The sequence below is a fragment of the Crocodylus siamensis genome, chromosome 14 (assembly GCF_052110815.1).
Source record: "Crocodylus siamensis isolate JL-2025a chromosome 14, ASM5211081v1, whole genome shotgun sequence".
In the NCBI taxonomy this organism is placed as follows: Eukaryota; Metazoa; Chordata; order Crocodylia; family Crocodylidae; genus Crocodylus; species Crocodylus siamensis.
In genome coordinates, this window is record NC_143408.1 from 10,067,929 (window position 1) to 10,093,851 (window position 25,923).

Consider the following 25,923-nt stretch of genomic DNA (forward strand, 5'->3'; position numbering starts at 1 on the left):
ACCACCTCCCTTGGGAGCCCATTTCAGATTCTGGCAACCCTGACCATAAAGAACTTTTTCCTGAGTCCAGCCTGAACCTTTTCTCTAGTAGCTTATGGCCATTGTTCCTTGTCGTTCCAGGGAGTGCCCTGATGAGCAGATCGTCACCGACTTTGTGTTGCTCCCCTTATGAATTTGTACGCCACCACAAGGTCCCCTCTCAGCCTTCTCTTGGAGATGCTGAAGAGGTTAAGGTCCCTTAGCCTTTCCTTGTAGGGCCTTCCCTGCAAGCCTCCAGTCAGGCAAGTGGCCCTTCTTTGGACCCTCTCCAGGTTGTCTGCATCCCACTTAAACTGTGTTGTCCAAAACTGGACACAGTACTCCAGCTATGCCTACCTCTGCCTCTGGATTATGCCCAGCAATACCACTGCCCCCCTACCAGGACACCTCTTAACTCCCTGGGCTTCACTTCACTCAGATGGGCTGAGTTTGTTTCTCCAGCACAGCCATCGCACTGGGGAAATGAAACCCCAGCTGGGCTGGGTTCCCAACCCCAGCCCGATCGTAGGGCTGGGGAGAGGAACTGAGCAATCGGGCTCTGTTCCTTTCCCCAGCCTGATCGCAGCACTTGGGAGGCGAAGTGAGCCTGAACTCAGTCCCCTTCCCCTGTGCTGTGATCGGCTTCCTGCAGCCCAGGGGCGGGAGACGGGGTGGGCCAGGGCTGTGTTCCCAGCTGGTGCCCTGCTTCTCCCCTGTCTCCCACCACCTCGGTGCTTCTAGACTCGAAACATTTCAACTAGCTTCGTTTTGTTTTGAGGGTGTTTCGAAGCCCGTTGTTTCAATTCGATGTTGCTGTTTCGAGTTTGAAATGAGTCGAAACAGTGTAGAATCAAAACAGCCTGTGAAATTTCGCACAGCCCTAGTTGTTATACTATTTAATTGTATCTTGTTAGTGTTCATTTTAAATTAGATTCAAGTAGAATCTAACAGGAGATTGCTTAAGCAACTTGCTTTGTTCGTTATAAGGGGACTTAAAGTTGTTTAATTCACTCTAAATCCTGAGTTCCAGGTAAGGATAAAAGTTAAGACTGTTTTTACTGCAAGAATGACATACAAGATATGAGTTAATCCTTATTGGGTGTTACCTGGGGCCCAACCATTTAGCTTGTCTAGGGAAGAATCCCAGGACTCTTGTACACATGCAGGGAGGCCGCTCTGACATGCTGTAACAGCACATCGGAGCGGAGCGTGGCAATTGCCAAATTCCAGCAGACTCCACAGTCACGTGTATCAGTGTTCCCACGCTGAAAAATGGTGGTGGGGCACTTTAAACTAAAGTTTGTTCGATGAGCTTTAATTCAAAGCACCCTGCCACCATTATTCAGTGTGGGGATGCTGATGCATGTGACACTCCGGGCATTTTTAACTAGCACGGCTCTCAGATCTGCACTAAAGTGCCCCCCGCTTCCCCCCACCTCCCAGAGCACGTCTATAAAGCCCCCAGTACCTTTTGCAAACTGTTTTGTGTCAAACTAGATGTTCTACTGATCATTTCTGGCCCTGAAGTCTGCTAATCTCTTTCTGTGCCCAAAGATGGGAGACATGCATAGTTATTACAAAATAAGCTGAATGGGGCTGTGGAGTGCTGTTACATGGGGAAAACTCTGGAACAGTTTTGTTTTCATCTCCAGGCTATAAATAGTTACAGATTTTCAGAATGGCTTTGACTTATCAAATACGTTACAGGTTCAGTGACCCACTGCTAGCTCTTAAGTTCTCCTGTGGTGCTCTGCCAGTGGCACACTGCTGGCAGTAATTTCAACACTCTTCACATCAGAGATAGCACAAACACACGAATTGCATGTTAACTATCCCAGATCTGTTAAAGCAGTTTCCCTGGCTGCGGGAGCCAAAGTGGGGAATGAAACCAGTAGTCTCCTCCAGCACCCTTACTTGCAAAACCACTGTGTGGTTTGTGTAGATCAGCAATCGGAGAGAGCTATAATTGGAGTAGCTTACAGTGCTGAAAGTAACGGCTGAAAGATGGTAGTTATTTTGGGCTGGATTGGAGGAACAGGGGATTGTGATGTTTGGCAGGGCTGGGCTGTGGGGAGTTAGGACTGTTGAGGGCTGATGCACCTTTTCTTGAACTCGGTGAGTGCTAGATGTTTTTTCAAAACAAAAGGAAATGGATTTGGGGGGGAGAGAAGGGGGAGCATGCTTTTACTAAAGCACAGTAAGTCCATTAGTTGCAATTAAGACAGTTTTAAAGTAGTACAGGGTAGCTGAAGTGTGACAGCAGCTGTTTTCAGAGAAAGTGTTTGACTTCCTCTACACTTAACCTTGGATGAGCACATTTTTTTGTAAACCAGACAAGACCACTCCTTCAGTCCTAGAAAGACTGTACCTTTCCATTTTGTTGTCTTTGTATCTTATGGCCTCCTGAGAGACCATATGCTTCCCTTTCCTCCCACAACTCCTCTGAAATTCAGAGGAATCCCTTTCTACCCTTTCTGAAACTTAGGGAATTAAATGCAAGTGCCAAGCAAACAGGAATGTGCATTGCAGCTGCAGTTCCCTTGATAATCTTGAGCAATAAATAATGACATAATGAACTTTATTGCCTTTTTTTCATATCTTAGCTAATTTAAGAGCATTCAATATTAAAGTCTGTCCAAGAGACATGACTTCGTTGTATAATTGAATAATTCCTGAATAATTCCTCCTCCTCCCATTTCAAAATGGTGCACTTAGAGTAGCAGTACTGAAGTGGTGGCTGACCTAATTTTTAACCAGGGTTTTCAGCCATTTACAATTTCCTTGAAATATTACGCTCTGGGGTAAAATGTTTTATGTTCATTCTTAGGCCAAAATTGAATTTTGGTGAGGGGGAATTAAAAACAGATTCTTAGTATGTTATCTGAGTTATTGAATAGAGTTAAAAGACATGTTCTCATTCTTCAGATCCTTTTCCACATTTGAAAACACCTACTGTCAGAGACGACCCCAGCAGGGTGCAGGGCCCGGGGCAAATCAGCCCATGCGTGGCCCCGCCTCCGTTCTGATCCTGGATCCAAAGAAGCTGGATGGGGAGAAAAGGGGGCAGCAAGCGGCTGGACGTGTTGCCACCGCTTTGCCCAGCCCCACTCTGGGGCCTGGGGCAGTTGCCCAGATTTGCACCCCCAGGGATGGCCCTGCCTACTGTATTGAAAAAGGTTTATGTTCATACATTCAGTGTTGTCATCCAAGAAGGTGACTTAGTTAAGAATGAGAGAGAACTTTTAAAAGGTTATACATGAATAAACATGTCAAATTACCATATTTATCTGAATCCAAGATGACTTTGAATTTGAGGCAGTTGCAATCAAGGATGTCAACTTGGGTGAAATTTTTCTAAACTATTTAAGTCATTCCTGTACACTTGAAAACTTTAGCCTGAGTCATAATATATTTTCTTAATGGAACAAACTTAATTTTGCTTTATATCTTTTGTGTTTAATTTCACAGGTTTTTAGAGGGGTGAGAGATGGGTCAGTGGAAGCCTCCTGGACTTCCTAACTGATTAAAAATGCCTTTATCAAGTGCAGCGGGGCTTACTTTATTAAAGGCTATTACTAAATGGACGGAAAGTTTCAGACTCATAGTTGCTTTTGAGTGGAAAATATACTCGCCTTAAGAGCAGGACTGTTTTTAAGATGTCTCTAATTCATAACAGTTCTTATTCTCATTTTCAAGAAGTTCAGCTTCAGGCCAGTAAGAATGAACAGATTTAGTCCACAAGGAGCTATTTTTAGAAAGCTTATAGGCATATGAAAACTTAGTGAGAGAATGTTTTGTGATGTTGTCTATAGCAATTATACAGGTACAACTGTTATAACTTGGTAAAGTAGCCGAAGTCAGCCTTGAGGAGCATAATGGGTTTGTGACTTACTTGGCGCATCTACACATTCATTAGTGCACCGTAATTAAGGTACAGGAAACCCCCACTATTTGCGGCTTCGGCATTCGTAGTTTTAAATACTCAGAAATGCTGAACCTGCTTCTTAAATACACTTACAGGAGCCTCTTGGGAGCTCTGCGCTTGCCATCGCCGGGCTCCCACTGCTGCGACCATGCTCCCGCCGTCGCCAGAGCAGCCGTGCCTCCCCCAGCCGCCAGGGGCACGGAGTTCACGATCGCGGATTTTGCCATTCTCGGGGGATATGAGAATGTATCCCCCGCGAATGGTGAGGGTCGCCTGTACTAACTTAAGGCACTGTAATCAGTGCTGCTGCACAGTAGCACCAGCGCATGCTTTTTTTGTGATGCTAACGCGCAGTAGACTTAGCTCATTAGCACAGGTTTTGCCTGCCATGCTAATGCTCAGTAGAATCAGTCTACTGTGCATTGTAGCATCTCATTGTAGATGCGCCCACAGTGCCTTTAGAGACTCTTGACACTGTTTACATTAATATGAAGACAGTCTCCTTTTTCTAATGGGCAAATTTTCTCTCATTGCAGTTGGCTATGGGGAAGATGATGGAGCAAGGACCAGTATTAATTATCACTTTCCAGGCCCAGCTTGTTATGGTGATTAAGGATCAGAAAGGGGAGGTGGTAGAAGGTGATCCGGTAAGTGATGCTTACATACTATGTGTTTAAAAATGAGCCAGCCAGTTGTCCATTCCAGTGAAATTGTATGTTCTCATTTTTAATGTAATCTAATCGTGGTGTAACAAATATCTACAGTGGAAGCCCAGCTAATTTGTATTTATTTGTGTCTCAGCACAGTTATCATATTGCTCTAGCCAGAGGTCTAGCTGTATGGAACCCTCTATCTTTACTGAATTCTCATTACATTGGTCTGGTTGCTACAACATTATGAAATATCAGTAATTAAAGCTTGTCAAATAAGCAAGTGTGCTTTGTGACTCAGCCTTTACCTTTTTATTTAGGCAGTTCACTTGTCAATTAGCAAAGTTTTTGTACTCCTGTTGTTCCAGAGCTCTGGCACTAGTGCTGCTGTTTTTCACAGAATCATAGAAAAGTAGGGCTGGAAGGGACCTCCTGAGGTTATCTAATCCAACCCCCTACCCAAGGGAGGATTGTCCTCAAACTATCCCACGCAAGGACTTGTTTAATGCATCCCTAGAACTATGCAATCAACCCTGTCACGCAACTACAAGGCATATTGCCCAAAGACACCAGAAGCACCTTAACCTACCACAGGTAAAGCAGGGGGCAACAGTGTCCAGTGTTCTGCTGCTGCAAGGGCTGTTAAATTACACTCAAGAAATGAAGGACGAGGGTCTCTAGGAACAGAGATCTAGAAAATGGAACACATGCTTTTAAAAACAAAAGCAAAAAAGACAGGGAAGTATTTGGAAACATAAGGTCTTTGGGAAAGATGAGAGCCTTTAGAAACCATGCAAAAGTGACTGGTTAAACCAGAAAAGTGTAGCAAGCATGGGAAAAGTCAGTGGAAATAGCAGTTGATCCAATAATTTACACCTCAGTGAAATCGTAGAACAAGTGAGAGAATCCAGATGCTACTTCCGGTCCACTTCTGGGTCTGCCGGGGAGTGTGCTGGGGGGGACCCCCAGCACCCCATCCCTCCCCAGCTTGGTGATCAGCTGCAAGGGGTCCCTGGGTACCCCCCCACCAGACCCAGGAGGCACCAGTCACGGAGCCAGGGGGGTGCAAGGGGTTCCCCCAGAGCGCTCCCTGGCAGACCTGGAAGCGGACCAGAAGTGCTTCTGCTCCACTTCCGGGTCTGCTGCTGAGCACACTGGGGAGCTCCCCGCGCTTCTGTGGCACACTTCGTCTGCCCCACCATCGCAGCACTTGCAAGCCCCTGCTTCCTAGAGGTATGTAGAAAAAACGTTTAAAGCTGTCTCTATGTCTGAATCTTTCCAAATCTCTCCAAATTGATTCGGAAGGTTCTGATTTGATTCAGAGAGATTAAAGGGTCCTCTGATCTGATTCGGATTTGGAGATTCAGCCATCGAATCGGGCCAAATCTCCACAGAATCAAATCAGAGACCGAAGCGTGACACAGCCCTAATGACTGGTTACTCCACCTCAGACTACTATGCCAGTTCATTGGAAATCCTAGAGGAAACAGGGCAAAAACTCCTGGGCAGCACTGGGAAGCAACGAAGAGTAGAGATATTGTTTGGAGAAGGTTAGAATGCAGTGAATAGTTTACTAGTTCGCCACAGATCAGGTTTTGCATTTGTAATTAGATCTAATTGCATTTGTAATTAGATCTGTTAAACAGTGGGAGTTCACTGAATAAATCTCAGCAGTGATATATGCCGAGTGTGAAGTAAGTATGAATGTTCTATCTATTTTGGTTTCAGTGCAAGGAGGAATGTGGTCTGCTGACTGCTAAAAGTCTCTGCTGCTTGGGAATATCATCTTGGTGTGGTTTTGACGAGGCCTAATCCCTCTGTCCCGTAACAGCCGGCCTCTTCCTGGCTGAAATGTAGGATGCTTCTGATTCTCACATTAAGAAATAGTAATAATAATAATGATGACATTTGGGAAAAATTGCAGCCAGACATATAAAACATTAAAATCCTTAACTTGGGAAGAGGGTAAGTCGTACTTAGGGGCTGTCTACATGAGATACTTACTGCACAGTAGCACTGCATGGCAGCAAGGGTGATGCGATGCTACTGCACAGTAGTCGTGGGCTACTGCACAGTCAGCGTCACAAAAAAGCTGTTCGGTGATGCTACTGCACAGTAACTCCAGTGTAGATGTGGGCAGCATGCCTCGGTTAATCAGCTAGTCGTTTCTTACTATGGCAAGTTTATACAGGTAAATCATGCAGCAAGATTGTTCTTTCTGTGCATGTTTTTGTTTGCACCCACATTGTCCTAAATCAGATTAATTGAGAGTTTCATGAGACTCAGGGAGAAATTTTATTTGAGTTGGCTTGGGTTTGTCTTCCTGGCTGGAAAACACTAAGGAAAGTAATTATATGTAGCACTGCTTCTGGCTGGGAGGAACTGTCTACTGGGACTCTCTGAGCCATTTTATTCCCATCAGCCTTCTGAAAGAAAAGGCAAGATCCCATTAATTGAGAGTAAATTTAAGTGAGGAGCTGCTGTAAGCCCCTGGGTGGAAGGATGAATGATAAGAAGTGTCTGGGATTCTGCCAGCAAGGTAATAGTCACTCTGCTTGATGTCATGCCTTCTTTTACATACTCATACCACCATCTCTTTTGTTAGTGCCTAACTATGCATACCATGTCTTCACCTTGGCCTATCTGAGCATATGTCATCCATCATTCCTGCTTCTCTGGAGTCCTGTAGAAAGGCAGGATTGAGTCTCGCTGATAGATCAGAGGACCAACAGATCATGTTAGATTTTTAGTTCCTGTGCAGTTCCAGGTTTTATATTTACATATTTTTTGTCCATCCTAATGCCTACATGAAATGGGCCTTAGGGGCATGAAGAGCCTGGAGGCCCCAGACATGTAGGGCATTTATACATCTATTTTTTTTTCAGTGACGTGCTGGAGATCTGCTGGTTCAGAACAGACTCAATTAATCAAGTCTAAGGCTGTGCGAAGCTTCAGTCCCTAATTTGATTTGATGGAGATTTGGCCCAATCTGGTGACTGAATCTCCGAATCCAAATCGAACCAGAGGACCCTTCAATCTCTCTCAAACAAATTGGAACCCTCTGAATCGATTCAGAAGGATTCAGAAAGATTCAGCGAGTCAGACATAGACACAGCTTTAAATGTTTTTACTACATAACTCCAGGTATCAGGCGGCTTGTGAATGCTGTGATGCTGGGGCATGTGGAGCATCCCACAGGAGTGCGGGGGGCTCCCCAGCGTACTTGGCAGCAGATCCGGAAGTGGACCAGAAGCACTTCCACGTCTGCCAGGGAGTGCACAAGGGGCTCCCCCTCATACCACCCCGACTTGGCAACTGGTACCTCCTGTGTCTGGGGGGGCACCCGGGGTCCCTCCATGTGCAATCGCCGAGCCCAGAGGGGGTACAGGGGGCCTCCCCAGCATGTTCCTTGATGGACCCAGAAGTGGTCCAGAAGTACTTCCGGTCCACTTCAGGGTTTGCCATCGAGCACGTGGGGCACTCCTGTGGAGCACTCCATCCGCCTGAGCATCACAGTGTTTACAATCTGTGCCTGGTACCTTGAGAGGGGGGGGTGTATGTGTATATATATTTAAATCTGTGTCAATGGCCATTGCTGATTAGCCAAATCAGGATCGAATCTTCAGATTCAGATTCGGCTGAATCAAATCAGGGACAGTGATCCAAATCAACAAATCAAATCACTGTCCCCGATTCAGACCAAATCTGAATCAAACAGTGCCCATTTCGCGTGCCGTTAATCACGTCTGCTCTGCGCACGAGCTGAGGCAAACTGCACTGCAGTTGTATAAGTGGTAAAATGTGTGTCAACACACAGAAAATGGTGGTGGTGCACTTTTGAACTAAAGCACCTTCGAGAAGTTTTAGTTCTTAAGTGTGCCACCACCATTGTCTCAGCATGATGCGTATTTCACCACTTATACAACTGCATGCGTTGCAGCACCAGGCGCTGCAATGCATACATGTGAAAAAATGCCCTTAAGCAGAAACTAGTAGAAAAGAGTGCATCTGCACATGTGCTTTACTTCAGAATAGACTACTTTGGTCTATAGTAAAGCATTATGGTCTTCACTTGTGCTGGTATTAGAGTGCAGTAAACTAATTAACTCCAGCATAGGCTAATACTGTGGGGGCAGTACTATCTGATGGTGGAATACTTTACTGTACCAAAACACATGTGTAGATGGTGACTGAGGCCATAAATTGCACCTGGTCAGCCCAGCCAGCCAAGGGCCTGCTCTGCCTCAGCTCAAATTGCAACTGTCCTGGATGCACATGTAAACACTGCACTGGGGAGCAGTTAACTCTGGCGTGAACTGCCTCAGAGTTTATTGCATCATATTAATTTCACATGTGGATGCACCCAATGAAAGTTAATTGTCACGGGGTAGAGAATATTCAAGAAGTTGGGAATATAAGTTTGTGTCCTGGACTTTTTACCCTATTACTGGTGGAGCCTGCAATAAAGTTCAGGCTCAGATGGCCAGAAGTCTGTTGTTCACCCTGAAAACTATTTATCTTGTCCCATTATATCATACTACATATGGTGAGGAGCCTCTGAAAACGTAAGGAGATGGCTCCTGAGAGTGACTTATCAACAGGGATCCAGGTTTTCTATTTGCCAAGTGCGCATTTTCTCCTTTAAAAGTGAAAAACACAGGAAATCATGGGCTTCCAGCCTGCAAGGGGCTGGGGGGGAGTGGGACGCAGAGGGTGCTAACCATGCACATGGCCAGCAATACAACCAGACAATGGTGGAGAGCAGCACCCTTAGCTGCCTGCAGATAAGTCTGTGTGGGTGATCCATTTGGGGGCCAGATTAAGGCAGCTATGGTGAGGGAGGGGGTAGGATAGGGTTAGCAGCTGCAGCTTGGGCTGGGGGCACTGCCCAGCCGGGGCAGTGTCCTGGAGGCCAGGGAACAGGACAGAGCTATGTGTGGCTTGTCTGGGGGAGGTGGCAAGGGTGGGGTGGAGCTGGCTTGCAGGTGAGGGATGGCAGCTCCCATCCTCTTTGCACACTCCTGGGGAGAGGTCAGGCACCAGAGGCAACCTGTTGGGAGAGCACATGCGCGCCCCCAATTTGTGTACCCACAGCAGGGTGTGGGGCTGCAGCCTTGCTGCCTCTGCGGTTCAGTGGTTGGGACCCAGCATGGGAGGGCAGAGTGGAGTGGGGGGCTTAGTGCTGCTGCTCCTGCTACCAGGACCCCCATGCCAGCTGTACCGCCAAGGTGAAATGCCCCCTCTCCACTTGGCAGCAGCAGGGAGGACACAACTTCATGCACTTAAACCTTGCTGTGTCATTAACTCCTGTTGCAAGAGCCTGTGAAACTTTCTGGAAGCACCAGCTCTCCTGAGTGCCTGGCTAGCCAGGCTGTGTCTTTGCAATGTTTAAGACGTTTAATGATATATAATGGGTGACATTGCAAGGATCCTGGAGCTGACAGTTTCCAACTGATTTCCATTAAAATTAATAGATGCATTTAATAAATATGGCTCTCTTCAACTATTCTGTTTAGCTTGGCCGGGAGGTTTACAGAGAAAGGACTAATTTTAATGATGGGCCCATCTGGACTGATTTACATCCTGTCACATCAACTTGAGGGAGAGGAAAGGCCTGTTTAGTGATTTCTTACATTAAATTAGCCCATTTATAAAAGCTGGCCACTGACGTGATAATTATTAAATGGGATATCAAAGTCTGTTTGTCTGATTCTTTTGCAACAATAATAAATCAAGGAGATGCATTAAAATCCTGTAAGGGAAACAAAGCTAATGAAACTAATCAAATGTTAACTGCTGACCAGCAGCTAGCCATGGTTCAGTGTTGCTGCTGAGTTTTGATCAGATCACAGGAAAACAGGACTGGAAGGGATCTAACAAAGTAATTTATTTAGTCTGTCACCTGCTCATGGCAGGTTTGTTCCTGACTAAACTGTCTCCGCCAGGTGTCTGTCCGACCTACTGAGAAGAGATGGAGATTGTACAACTTTTCTAAGTAGCCTGTTCCAATGCTTGACTACCCTCATAGTGAGAGAGTTCCTTCTAATGTCCAATCTGCATTTCCTCTGATGCATCTGGAGGCCTTTGCTCCTAGTCCTGTCCCCTACAGCCAAAGAACAAAGCCCATCCCTTGCTCTATAAATGGTCTTCAGTTATTTGAAAATTGTTATCAAATCCAGGCTCAATTTTTTTTATTCTTCACCCTCAAAACATTTTACCACTAGATAAGTGTAAAGTGATGCACATGAGGAAAAAAATAATCCAAACTATCCCTATACTATGATGAGCTCTACATCAGCAGGTATGATACGGGAAAGAGATCTGGGAGTCGTTGTGGACAGTTCACTAAAAACATCAGCTTAGTTCTCATCACACATCAAAAAGGCAAACAAAATGTTAGGAATCAAGAAGAAAATGGTAAACAAAATTTAAGCATCACTGTGCCCCTTTATAAATTCCTGGTGCATCCACAATTTGAATTTTGTGCCCAGTTTTGATCCCAACACCTTCAAAAGGATATAGAAAAACTAGAGAAGGTACAGAGAAGATCAACCAGGATGGATTGTTGGTATGGAGGGGCTTTCATATGAGGAATGACTAAAGAGGTTAGGCCTGTTCAGTTTAGAAAAATTACACTGGGGGGACATGATAAGGGTTAACAAAATACTACATGGTGAAGAGAAAGTAAACTATTATTTACTGGCTCTCCCAACACAAGAATTAGCAGGTCACAAAATGAAAGTGGTAGGTAGTAAGTTTAAAAGTAACAAAAAGGAAGTTCTTTTTTCACACAGCATGTAATTCAAATGTGGAACTTGTTGCCACAGGATGCTGTGAAAGCTGATAGTTTAGCCAAGTTAAAAAGGGGATTGGACATATTGGAGGAAAGGGGCATCAGTACATATTGAACATTGGAATTAGGGGCACAGCTTCTGAATCAGAACTTAGACCTTAAATGCTGGAGATTGCAAGTGGGAGAGGAACAGTGGAAAAAACCTTGGTCCTATAATGTTCAGTCTCACTTTCAGCATCTCTCTCTGCCAGCGTATGGCACAGGATACTGGGCAAGATGGACCTATGGTCTAACAAATCCATGGCAGTTCTTATGTTCTAAACATAGCCCTAGTTCTTTCGGCCTTTCCTCTTTAGTCACGCTTTCCAGGCTTCTAATCATTTTGTTGCTCTTTGCTGGAGTCTCTCCAATTTGCCCATGTCTTTCTTGAAGCGTGGGGCCCAAAACTGGACACAGTACTTCAGGTGAGGTCTTATCTGCAGTAAACAAAGCAGAAGAATCACTTCCCTTGATGTGCAAGTGGCACTCCTGTTGATACCACCCCATATACTGTTGGCCATTTTTTGCAACAAGAGCACACTGTTGGCTCATTCAGTTTATGGTCAGTAACCCCAAGGTCCTTCTCTGCAGTACTGCAGCCCAGCCAGTCATTCACCAGCCTGTATTTGTGCATGCAGTTATTCTGTCCCAAGTGCAGGACCTTACACTTGTCCTTCTTGAATCTCATCTTATTGATTGCAGACCATTTCTCCAGTCTATGCTGATCATTCTGGATTCTAGCCCTGTCCTCCAGAGTGTCTGCAACTCCACTCAGTTTGGCGTTATCTGCAAATTTGCTAAGCATGCACTTAACCCCATTACCCAATTCATTAATGAAGCTGTTGAACAATGCTGGCCCTGGGACAGACCCCTGGGGAACCCCACTTGATAGTTCCTCCCAGCTAAACATTGAGTCATTGATGATTACTCATTAGGACAATTATACAACACAGTTATGTATCCAGGTTACAGTACATTCACCTAGTTTGCATTTCCTTAACTTGTTATTGAGAATGTTGTGGGAGACCATGTCAAATGCTGGCCCTTTCCCATCCAGAGTCTGTCACCTTGTCATATAAGGCAATCAGGTTGGTCAGGCATGACTTGCTCTTGGTGACACCATGCCGCCTCTTCCTGATCACCTAGTTCTCCTCTAGGTGCTCACAATAGACTCCTTGAGGACCTGCTCCATAATCCTTCTGGGGATCAAGGTCAGGCTGACTGGTCTGGTTGCCCAGATCCTCCTCCTTCCCTTTCTTAAAGATGGGCACTATGTTTGCCCTTTTCGAATCTTTGGGGACCTCACCTGACCCTCCACAGGTTCTCAAAGAGGAGATCAGGTGGCTCTATAATTACCTTGGCCAGTTTCTTCAGTAACCTGGCATGCATCCCATCTGGCCCTGCCAACTTGAAAGTGTCTAGCTTCTAGTAATCCCTAACCTATTCTTTACTACTTGAGGCTGTTTGTCTCCTTCCCTATTTTTCCTGCCAACTGTGCTTATTATCTGTTTTTGTCCTTATTTCTGGAGACTGGAGTAAAAAAAGGCAGTAAATATTTCAGCTTTTTCTGCCTCGTCTGTAATGAGATTTGCATTCTGTAAGGGACCTATGGTTTCTCTGGTCTTCCTCTTGACATATGTATAGAATCCCTTTTTTATTGCCTTTAATGTCCCTTGCCAAATGCATCCTAAATCATGTCTGGGCCTTCCTGATTTTCTCCATGCACATTAGTGCAATATTCTTGTACTCTTCTGTAGTTCTATGGCCATGTTTCCACTTTTGATGGGATTCCTTTTTTTGATTTTCAGTTTGTTGTTTAGTCATGTTGGTCTCCTGTTGCATCTCTGATTCTTCCACCACATCAGGATAGCTTGCTTCTAAACCTTTAATATGCCCTACTTTAAGTCCTACCAGCTCTCTTAGACTGCTTTTCCCTTTAGACTTGCATCCCAGGGGATCCTGCCCACCAGATCCCTGAGTTTGTTAAAGCCTGCTTTTCTGAAGTCCAGTGTGTCTTTTTTGCAACAAAATACAAAATACAGCTGGATCTGGCCCTCCAGGCACTTTCATCTGTGCCATGCCCAGCCCTTCTGCCTATGAGGGTGGGAGCGAGGCACCTACATCGGCCCCCAACATACCCTATTATGCCTTGCTCGCACTCTGGGCAGACAGGCTGGCTAGCATGGGGCAAGGCTGCTCCTGCAGGCTTCTCCCGTGTCCTGCTCCCTCTGGGCAGGAGGGAGGGAAGTGGGGAGGAGGGGGACTACAGCTGGGGCCTGCCCAGCATGGAGCTGGGGCTGGGCAGGTTGTGGGTGTGGGGGGGAAGGGTTTTGGGGACCCCTGGCAGGCAGTGGGGGCAGCAGCAGCAGGGAGGAAGGATGCTCTGTGCTTGGCTCCTGGCTCTGGCCAGTGCTGCAAGGAGTTCAGCCCCTGCCGGGCCATTTGTTTCCTGGGCGCTTCGCCGCACTGCGGGGCACAGGAAGGAAGCCCTAGGCACTGGAATGGGCTGGAGCAGGGAAAGCAACTGGCTCCAGTATCTGGTGCTTTTCTCCTGTGCCCAGCAAGTGCGGGGAGCACCAGGGAAACAAATGGCTGTGCTCCTCATTGCAGTGTGCAGCACTGGCCAGAGCCAGGCACCAGCCCCCACACCTGCTCCTGCACCATGGGGGAAGTGTGTTGACTACAGGAGAGGCGAGTGTGTTCCCAAGCCACACATCCACACTGAACAAATGCCACGCAACCTCCCAACATACCCTATGCCCCCCACAGGCTCCCCCCACATCCCACCATACATGCTCACGCACCCCGCCATACACCTCCTCACCATACACACACACACACACACACACACACACACACACACACACACACACACACACACACACACACGCATCCCCACCAAACACCCCTCACTACACACCCCTCCACTACACACACACACGTGCCCCACCCCGCCCACACAATGTAAAAGACTAAGATTTTATGTTTTAGTTGTTATGCAATCACTGCTATATACAGTACACAAACACAAATCGGGACAAAAATATTTTTTGTAATAAAATTTAAATATCTTATAGTAGGTGTTCGACTTTTAGTGTGTGATTTGTTTTTTTCTGGTTTTAAGATGGCAACTCCTCTCCCCGAAAAGGAGTATTTCTGGGAGGCAAGAGGAGGGACTTCCAGTGGCAAAGGTCAGGGCTTAGGGGTGAGACTTCTGGTTCCAAGATGGGTACCGGGGGATGGGGCACCTGTCAAGGGGTGGAGCTACCCATGCAACCCTTGACAGCTCACCAAACCTTGTTAAGCGGCCTTCCACCTGAAATAATTGCTCACCTCACCTTAGGATCTTAAACTCTATCATTTGGTGGTCATTGGGCATGTCTGCACGTTCATTAATGTGCAGTAATTGGAGTTACTGTGCAGCAATGCAAGTGAACGCCTTTTAAGTGATGCTGCTGCACAGTAGCCTAATAATACTCTGCAGTAGTGTTTAGCACTGTTTCTATTGTGACACGCTACTGTGCAGTATTATTAGTCGACTGCACTGTTAGTGTCTTGTAGACACATCCACTGTCATCCAAATTACCTTCCACCCTCACATTTGCAATCAATTCCACCCTGGTTGTGAGGAGTAAGTCAAGAGCAGCCTCCCCCTAACTAGCCTCTGTACTATAGGATCATAGGAAGGTAGGTCTGGAGAGGAACTCACAAGGTCATCTAGTCCTGGCCTCTGCTTAAGGCTCGAAAGCAGGGGTGAGGAGCATAATTTGCTGGGGCATCTGTATCAAAACCCTATGTCCAACACACTCCAAGAATTTGCTGGAATGCTTGTGCATGGTGATGTTTCTATCCCAGCAGATGTCCTGATAATTAAAGTCTCCCATGAGAAACAAATCCTATAGTTTGGAAACTTCCTCCTGTTGTTTAAAGAAGGCCTCATCTACTTCTTCCTCCTGGTTTGATGGTCTCTAGCAGATAACATCTATGACATCTCCTCCTCCCCCTCCACCCCCCACTCTCCCTTCTGACCTTAGAAGGCACATTGCCTTTATTTATAAGGAAACACCGCTTTTTTTTTTCCCTGCCTGTTCTTCCTGAGCAAGCTATAGGTATGACCATATTCTAGCCATGGGAACTGTCCCATCACATCCCTCAGTTATGTCATAGTTCTGTGATTGTACTATAACATTCAATTCTTCCTGTTTTGTGTTGCCATGCTTCTTGCATTAGTATATAAACGTTCTAGGTATCTAACTGATTTGTTATATCTTTTCCCTGAGAACAATACTAAGGCTCCCACTATTGCTTTCCCCCACTAAGTTTTTATCTAGCCCCTGGCTCTTTACTTACCTCTGAGCTTTGGTGTCCATCTCCTGGTGAGCCGAGTTTAAAGCCCTGCTCACCAGGTCAGCAAGCCTGTACACAAAGACACTCTGCCCTGTCTTTGTCAGGTGGACCCCATCTCTTCCTAGTAGCCTCTTCCCTAGAACACCACCACATGGTCAGAGAAGCCAAAGCCCTTCTGGAAATGCCATCTGTGTAGATGTTGATCTCCAGGATGTGTCTGCTCTTAACTGGGTCTTTACCCTTGACTGGAAGGATTGATGAGAATACTACCTGGGCACCCATCCACTACTCTTGTGTCCAGAGCCATGTAATTTCTTTTGATCCACTCATGGTTGCCCCTGGCAGTATCATTAGTGCTCAGATGGATGCCTGCCTGCCTTGCAGGAGGGAGTCATCAACCACCACCACCACCGGTTGCTTCCTCTTGGCAGCAATGGCCTCGCTCCTTCTACTAACTATGGTTGCACAGCTTGGTCTTTCCTGCCACTCCAGGGCTTCATACCTGCTTTCCAGCTGGACAGCCACCGGATCAGAAGAGGAGAGCTGCCTGTTGCCAGAGCTGACACAGCTGTCGGCTTCCACCTTATGGGGTATCTCTGCCTTCTGTCTTCCAAAGCCTTCTGTGGCTTTGCCTTTTCCATGATGCTGGGATTCTCTCTGTACATCGAGTTGAGGAAGGCCTCATGCTCACGGGTGCTTCTGAGCTTTTCCACCTGCTCCTGCAGCTCCCTTTATCTGATTCCTGCTAGTATCCACCCAGACGCACCTCTCACCCCAAGCACTCCCTCCACCTGGCTGCCTTAGGCAAGGACATGCAGGCTGCAGTAGGCCAGAAGCTGGTCCTAGGATTATTATTCTTGGTTAAAAAAAAAAAAAAAAGCTGCATGTTGTAAAGTCTTGAAATGGAATTCACATGCTAATAATCGCAGCAGTCACCTTGTTTTCAGTTGTTTCAGTTGCATCTGCTGTGCTGCAAACTCCCCCACAGTGAGGCACATGGGGTGTTTGGGAGTACACAGATGATTGTGCCAAGCATCCAGCAGTGATATCTATTTAAAATGAAATCAAGGAAAAGATCCCTGTTGAGATTTGCATGATCAGTGTAGGGCAATAGGCTTTAGACAGCCCAACAGAACATCTCTTAAAGGTCAAAGAATCAGCTTTAAATTAAATCTTGAGGGACTGTGGTGCTGTACTTGTCACAATGTACCTTGGAGATAAAGAAGAGATTTAATCTGAAATGCATCATCATGGCTGAGAAATTTGCTTCTGGGAGTCTGCAGGTGTTTGCAGTCCTGGTTTCTTTAAACATATGCAGCAATATGTACTGCACAGTTAAGATTCACATGTAGCCATATTAAAAGGTACAAAAATCAAGGTACTGCTCTTGCAGTGCAGTGATGCCATAAAAATAAGCCTTGTCCTTTTGGTTTAGTCCTGTTTTGTGTTGAGGTCTTCAGCACCGCTCCCCTTTTGCAATTTTTTTTAAGAGGCCCGTTTCTGGTGTTTATTTTCTTTGTTTATGCTTTGCCTTCTTTCCTTAGAGACTACAGTGAAATAGAGGCTGAAAAATGTCATAGTTGGAAAATTCAAAGTTTTTAAGTTCCGACTGCAGTATTAACTCAGCTGTGTTGTCAGTTTTGTATGTTCCTTACACACTTTAAGAGTCATAGAGGAGAATACAGTACATATTTAACCAGACTGCACTGTGCACTTGATTTAACACTTACAGGAACCATAATGGGTGAAGTACTTTTGTTTTTGTGACTTCATGTTGCAACTTAAAATAGGATGGGCAGTTTTTTGTATTAAAAAAGGAGATGTATGTGGTTAAAAGGAAAGAGATAAAAGGCTAAACATGGTCAAGCAGGAAACGTGCTTCCAGAAGGCCCTAACCAGCCAAAGGCTAGAGATAAGAGACTGGGTCTACCTTTGGACATGTGCGTGGGCAGATATGCATTTTGAAAAGGGAGCTGCAGGTGATGTGATCATTATTTACACAACCCATATTTTTCTTCAGTTACAAAGAAACTAGAAGCTTTCCCTTTATGCTAGGGGCCTAGTCAAAATCCAAGCAAAAACAAATATAATTGAGTTTGGGGGTGGGGGTAGGGCAAGCACTTAATGCCAGAGGAGTATGGCTTTTACACTACCCCAGCCTGGCCACAGAGAGAACTGCTCCCATCATCCCTTAGACACTCTGCCATAGCCCCAAGTTACCCATCATGCATTGCCCCTGCCACCTCAAATGCCCCCTGGCTCCACTTTGTCCCATTATCACACATATCCCCACACTGAGCCCCCACACCATCATGATCCAAACCCAGAGTCCATCCCTCCACATCCCACTGGGTCTTACCCTTCCCCCTCACTTTCCCCATGAACCCACTGCACCCTGCACAGACCATCCCCGTCACTCCCAGCCCTACAGCCTCTCACCATCCCCCTCCCACCCCCTCTGAGCACCCAAACCTTCCTTCAGTCCCTCGCACCCTGTGAGCCACCTCTCACCCACAATCCTTGCTCCCAACCTCCCTCAGTTCCCCTAACCTAATGCCTTGGCACCTCCTCACCCAATACCTCTCCCCCCACCCTAAAGCTCCCTGGGACTGTCACCCTCCAGTCACCCCTGAGCAGCTCCTTCCCCTCAGACTGCCTCCCAAACAGGTCCCCTGACCCTCATAGCCCCCAGCCATGGTGCTGGGGGGTGGGGAGTGGGAACAGGTCTGTAACTGCCCTTCCTTGCCCCTTCTGCCTCCATTCCCCACAGCATACCCAGAGCTGGTCTTCACTGTTGGGGTCAGAGGAGGATTTGCTTCAGCTGACTGCAGCACCCCTACCTGGAGAGACCAGTCCCTCTGGATCTACCCATCCCCAATTTTATTCTGCCTTTGATGCACTACTGACTCCACCTCCCACCGCCCCATCATCAGCTGCAGCAAATAACCTAGGTAAGGGTCACTGCAGGAAATTAACCCATTTGCCTTGCCTTTGCAATTCCTTCCTGCCTCTGACCTCTGCACCAACGCCACCACACAGCTGGGCCTGCCCTCCCCTCCCTGTGTCTGATTTTGTGTCCATTTGAATCCCCCAGGAACAAAGCCATCCAATACGGCGTCTTAGGTAGTGGCAGTCCTTTATTGGGCTGCACATCCTAGGGCATGTGAGCAGAGAAACATTACCAGGATAATAGAAGAGAGGCTAGCTTGATTGGTGGAAAATCAAGGTTTGTTAACTCCTATGGGAGGAAGATATTAACAGAAATCGAGTTGATAATAATGAGCCATGACGTCAGCGAACTCCGTCAGGCCATTGGTCCATGCCGAGCAGTTTCTTTTAAACCCTGAGTGGATCAAGAATCTGAGCTTCTTCCCCCTCCGCCCCCCCCGTCCCAGATCAACCCCATGGCATATATATGAACAAGGGCCAGCTTCTAACTATAAAGTTTAGGTGTCATCCCTTGGAAACTTTCATTAGGGTGTCAACTGCTCTTCCAGGTGTTGGTGTTAAGCTGGTTGTGAGAAAGTGCTTCCCCCTTCCCTCCCCGGTGCCACAGAACTTGCATCTCTGCGCAGCTCAAGTTTTGCAGCCCCACTGTGTGTCCAGGCAGAAGCTAAGCAGTTGCCTTTGAAACGCTGCTCAAGAGAACGTGGGTTTATGATGCACAGCACTTCGGTAACTAACTAAAGCAGATTCTTCTGACTGCTGTAATTCAGAGCCTCCCCCTCATATTTCCACGCCTATATTATAATCGACATGCATTCACACATTAGATTAGATTAAAAACAAATTACCTAAGTACACATCTGGGAGATCAGCCAACACAAACGATCTGATCTCTTGATTGCGTTTCCTTTTTGAGAAGGAGAGGTTAGCCTCTCTGTGGTCGACACTGAAGCTGACTTTCTGCTGTGAGCTCAGTCCTCATCAAGAGCCCTTTTCTTCACTGGAATTAATCCAGTTCACTTAAAATTTGCCAGGATAGAATTTCTCTGGAAATGAGCTCAGAAAATCAGGATCTCATTTTTTGGCTTGTCATAACTCAAGCTGTTGATCTTAGTTGGCATTGTCGAGCCTGCCTTCGCTGTGGGGGGTGTGTTGACAGAAGCTGTTCTCAGCTAAATTATTCTGCTGCTATAAATGACTTACAGTTACATTCCCAGATAAAAAAAAAAAAAAATAGAATATTAGGATGGAGTTAATGTTGTTTGATGTATTTTAGTATTTGTGGTCCCAGCTTAAACTGAAATCCATACAAATCATATTTTATTTGAGACTACAAGTATTACAGCGCACTAATCGTAATGACATGGCATCGCTGCAGGGCAAAGAAAATTGTTTGGGACCCTACCTGTATGCCCATTTTCAGACCTCACATGCTTGTAAAAGCATTTATTTTTAATTGGTTATCAATTGTCTCTAATTTACCTTGGAATAAGTGAGTATAACGTATATATCCAAGCAAACAGAATATGCTTTCTATGGTCAGATGGGTCCTGGATGTTTACGGACAAATTATGTTAATATTTAGAGCAGAAGCTAAGTTGTTTGCTGGTTGTGCTGAGTAGTGAATACCAAGTCTGTTATGTCCCATCTGTTCTTGAAACGGGTTTGAGATTGTCTGATTCAGGCTACGACTGGTGCCATATCTCAATTTTGTCTGTTGAGCCATAAGTATGGGAGTTTCTTTCCGGAGCCAGTCAGATGCATTTCCTGTATTTTTTCTTCATCTGAGTAAACAGGGTTTGTTCTTTTCTGTATTGTCACTTTTAGACTGTCCCTGCAGTGTAACTGAACCTAGCAGATGTTGTATTGAATCAGAGCTGGGCACTAGTTGGCCTGGTCTCCTGTCTGTATTTGGTGGGAGCCTGCGCGACTGTGGAGCTGTCTTTCTTTCCCTCTTCTGTGCATGTCTCCCGGCAGTCTCACCGGGTGGCCCCACAGGCTTGTTAGATGCGTTCAAGGGCTGTGGACACCAGCTGGAGTTCTCTGCTTGTTCTCCTGCCTCGGTACCATACTTATTAGCCTTTTGATCAGCACTCCTGTTCCTGTTTTATCATCCTTTGTCCCAAGACTTTTGTGGTTATACATTTAGTGGCCTCCCTCCAGCCAGCGTATAACAAATAGGACCGTCTCTTCCCATGCCTACTGCTCCACAGGAAGTTGTGAAAAGCCCTGTCATGGGTGATTATACGTTAAACTGCTTTGGGGGAGATCTCTCCTAAACCCAGTTAAGCTGCTGAAGATGTGAACCAAAAAACCCACGCTTTACCGGAAGAAGCAGCTCGTTAATTCGACCCGGCTCCACAGCATCTGTATAGATCGCACACTTCAGTGGGGCTTTTTGATGCTTTTATCTAATAGCTGATTCAATCAGCTATTAGATAAAAGTGCCAAAAAAGCCCTGCTGAAGTGTGCGATCTATACAGACTTTGGGCGAGCCAAGTAAAACTAACGTGATGCCTCTTCTGAGCATGCGCAGGGCTTGGTGCCAGGGTGCGCTGACTTAAAAATAAAGCACCATTTTTTTTTATGTCTGTAAGCAGCTTTAGTGATTCACTTAAGCTCTAAAGCATGAACATTCATTTCCTTTGCACATTTATGTCACGTCTAACGTAACTGGCTGTTCCCATCATCTGTATGAACGGACTGCAGCCTGGTAACCGTTGGTGCAGGACCCTTTATATTCAAAACACTAAACAGATGGTGTCAACAAGGGCTTTAAAAATATAGCGCTTTACAGATGATTTACTGTTAACTGCCTGTTCTTTTGTTTCCTAGGTGGAAGCTAAACCATTGTAACACTCAACCTGAATGAAACAGGTTTAAAATTATAGCTGAAATTTTAGCTGTACTATACTGTTCTAGGAGTAGACAGATGGAACTGTTATGTTAACTTCAATGCACACCTCTCTGCTTTTTGTCTTCTCCGCTTTAAGCTGTTTACTGTCGCATCTGTCCACAGCCAGAGCGAGGAAAAAATTAAGACTAGAGCAGAAGTTATAAAGAAAATCAGCATATAGCTGGCCACCAAGCCCACCTACTCTGTTATGTTGCCTGGGATGTGCAGTTTCAGTTCTGACAAGTGAATTTGTGTTCCAGGACAAAGTGCTGCGGATGCTATATGTGTGGGCGCTCTGCAGAGACCAGGATGAGCTCAACCCATATGCTGCCTGGAGGCTGTTGGACATTTCATCATCTAGCACAGAACAGATCCTCTGAGAAGAATTCCATCCAACTGCTTCCTAGCCCTCTGCCTCACGAAAATGAACTCGTACCAGTCTACACCATAATGAGAGAACTGCGTGAAATAGCCTAGATTGGTTCCTTTTCAGAAGAAGAGGCTATTAGGTGTGACACCATTTTACTGATTCCTGTTGTGAACTGCCTGGGTCTGACATGTCATAGCCATTACACGATAAGAATGTGTACCATACATATAACCATGAATGATATAAGACGTTAGCAGCTGCTGTTTCTTCCTTTTTTTAATTTCAGCTGGGGGAGGCTAATCTCTTTCTTTCTGGTGTTCCCTAGTGCTTCCTGATTTCGGTGACGGTAGGTGTTGGATGTTAGCAGTGGGAAAGAAGGTATAGTTTGCAGAGTCTGCATCTACAGAAACAAAGAGAGCCTCCCAAGCTCCCTGACAGGCTCTTGTAGCACTTTCAGGAATTTACCAGTGCCAGCTGATGTACACTTCTTTTACTAGGTTGCACCAATAAGCCTTCTGTTGCTGCAGGGTCATGCACTTTACTAAACCAGCCAAACCAGTATCCAGCCCTTCCAGCAGCAGTGAGCCCAGTTTCCAATGATATACATTTCCCCTCCAATACATGTGGATCCCACAGTTTGGCAGGAAGAGCCTTGATAGTTGCAGTGTTTCTAGTCATTACATCCACAAAAATTCTCTGGAGGTCACGTGACATTCGGTGCTGAACACATCCGTCTGAATAGCATGCAAGTGGCCAGCAGCAGTTACCTGCTGGGAGCTCTAGTTGCATTGGAGACATTGGCAGAGCTTTGGGACACTGGCCAGAAGTAAGAGGAACGGGCAGAAAAAGCTGGCATCTGCTGTGGATTTAGCAACAAAGTGCAAAAATTTGGTACATCACAGTCCCCTTCAGCTGACCGAAGGAGAGATGACCTACTCTGGACTTATTAAGGGAGCACTCTCCTGATCCAAGTAGAGATTTATGCTGCAGTAAAAGGGAGCACCTGGCATCCTCCCAGAGGATGGGGGGCAGCTGCAGAGCACAGAGGCTGAGTTGCTGGCACACCCCAAGCTGACTGGTTCTCTTGGCCTAATAAAGGTTCCTTTTGAGAAGTTGTTTTCATGTATTCTTCAGCTGCGCCCTTCAGAAGTTCAGAAATTCTGGCAAAAGCATAACTGTGTATGGGAAGAGAACAACTGTCTTAAACTGGAAAATGAAAGGACTAAGCTGTGGGTTTTCAGCTTGTCAGTGAATACACAACAAGGGGAAACAGCAGTTTTTGCTCTGTAATTAAATAATTGTTGGATCTTCCTCCTGCAGATGTCCAGATCACTTCTTTAGTCAGTCTAAATGGAATTAAATGTCTAGCTCAATGGCCAGCATTATTTCTGGAGCAGCTGTCTCAGTTCTGAGTGCTACTGCATAAAGCAAGTTCAGCGGCACCCACTGAGCTCCTCACAAGGGTTGTACAAACCCTCTCTGGCTGGCTACCAGGCTGGGCTTTCTCACTCTCAGGGCAAGAGGATGTGTGGGCTTCATAGCCCTTGCACGTGCTCTCTATTCAGCCAGTTCCACCCTGGGTGCTGTCACAAGTGGAGTCATTTTAATTTTTTTTTTAATTGAATGTCATTAATTTATGTACTGGTGCCTGAACTCTGAACAAATAAATCCCACAATGCAGAACACAGTGATGGAATGGTGAGTCCCTGTGTTTGACCAGCTCCAGCATGGGAGGGTAGATGTTTGGCTTGGGGCTTGTTCATTGAAATAGGTTACTGGAAGGATTTTTTTTCATCCGCAAGCTAATAACGTATGCCCTTTGCACAGAGACTAAGTCTTTAAATGCCCAGAACCACCTTGAAATGAATGCGACACTGACATTGAATGTTTGAGATGTTACTATAGTGGAGTCAGTGCTACACTGCCATGGCTATGTAATAAGTCAGAGCTCCCCAAAAATCAGAACCAACTTCCCTCATTTCCTGAGAAACTGAATTTGGACAATCAGCAGTCTATACAGGAGACCGCAGGACCCTGTTCTGCACAGAGCATACATTTAATACCTCCATCCTTTGCTTTCTCTGGGGTATTTCTGGGAAACACTAGTCAACATTGTTTTTTAAAATACCCCAATATGAAAGGCACTAAACTTAAGTTTTTAAAATAGTTATTTCCGCTTCCCTCAGGCAGCTGCAATGACCCAACTTTAGCTGGGTTGTAGCAACTGTTCAATCTTATGTTGGTTTCATGCCATTTAGTTGGCAAAACTAAATTCAGTGTCTGAACTGGAGATTAACACCCACCCCACCAAAAAAAAACAACCCAAAAAACACCCAAGGCCTCAGCATGGTGCTAGACAAACAAGCTTCCTCTTAGGTGAGAGGCAAAGTGGATGTTCTTATTTTTGCAGCCATATCTGAACACTTGCATTGGGTGTGCATGTATGCTCCTTAGGTACATAGCAGCATGTGGGTTACTTGGCCAAGCCCTGCTTGGACTTGTAATTGCAGAAACTGAGCATATAAAACGGCTTGTAACCAATGTAATTAATTAAAACAACACCAAAAGGACAGCCAACAAGTCTGCTGTGAGTGAAGTTGGCTTGGGGATCTGTCTGTCAAAAACAGGCTAGGTTCTATGCAAACTAATCCTAAATTCCCTTCTTGGTCTGACCACTGAACTGTTTTCTTGGAAAGACTCCTGCTGTGGGAGTGAGCTGCCCGTCAAGCAAGGGCTTGGAGATGGGGTGCCCTTTCTGTAGCCTTTTTGGTGGTGGTATTTATATTTCCTCCAAGGGGAGCATGCCTCTCTGTTGCCCTGACTCACAAGGAGTTATCCAGTGATTTGCTCTCCCTGCTGTTAGAAGGTGCTTGTGTTGATATAGCTGATAACAAGAAGACAGTTATTTGAGAATGAAATACCAGCAATGAATAATGATCAAAGAGAAAACTTCTGGGCTTATGCTCACCTTATCCTGTTAGCTGAAGGCCTGGGCAAGCAACTGAGTCTACAGTCTGGAACAATGGATCCGGAACTGGGGGCATGGTAGTAGGTCTGTAGCTTCCGCCACATATCCTCATAGTATTTACAATTGAAAGTATGATGATAAGGGGGCAGTGTGAACCGTGAGAAATCTGGAGGCTTGCCAGTGTTCTTTCTTGCCCAAAAAGGGAATGCAGGATAGTGGATATAGTGTACTTAAATTTCAGCAAGGCTTTTGAGAAAGCCCCATGTGACCTCCTGATAAGCAAACTGGTGAAACGTGGATTAGACAAAATGATCACAAGGTAGGCAGAAAAATAACCACAAGCAAAGGGTAATTATAAATGGATCCATATCAGAGTGGCTGGAGGAGTCCCATAGGTTCATCCTGGACCCAGTGCTATTCAATGTATTTATTTACAATTTGGATGCTGGCATAAAGAGCATCTTGAGCCAAATTTGCAGATGGTGCAAAACTGGGAAGGACTGCAAAAACACTGGAGAATAGGAGCGCAATTCGGAAGGAATTTGGCAGGTTGAAAAGCTAGACTGGAGCCAACAGGATAAAGTTTAATGCTGGCATGCATAGTGTTACCCCTCGGGAAGGGTAATAAAAAACATGCAAAATGGGTGACACCTGGTTGGATGGCAGTACCATGTAGAAGGATGTAGAAGTCTTGGTAGATCACAGACTCGATAATGAGCCTGCAGTGTAAAGCAGCTGCACAAAAGGCGAACGTGGTTTTGGGCTGCAGCAATAGAAGCACTAGATACAAGATAGAAGAGATGATGTTTGCCTCTGTATTTGGCACTAGTTAAGCCACATCTAGAGTCTTGTGCACAGTTTTTGGCTCCAAATTTTAAAAAAGCTGTGGAGAAGGCCCATATGCAGGTGACAAAAATGATAAAGGGCTTGGAAGGAAAGACATATGAGGAGAGGTTGAAGGAAAAGCTTGC

At 45.8% G+C, this 25,923-nt stretch overlaps 1 protein-coding gene across 1 annotated transcript in view; it reads left to right on the top strand.

The window, feature by feature from the left end:
* Positions 1–23,096, top strand: part of TIMM44 (translocase of inner mitochondrial membrane 44) — a 61,127-nt gene extending 38,031 nt beyond the window's left edge. The window contains exons 12-13 of the mRNA XM_090027212.1: positions 4,480–4,590; positions 21,875–23,096. Coding sequence (XP_089883338.1) covers positions 4,480–4,590; positions 21,875–21,994 — 231 coding nt within the window. The 3' untranslated portion in view covers positions 21,995–23,096. The remainder of the gene's footprint in view (positions 1–4,479; positions 4,591–21,874) is intronic.
* The last annotated feature ends 2,827 nt before the right edge of the window (positions 23,097–25,923 follow it).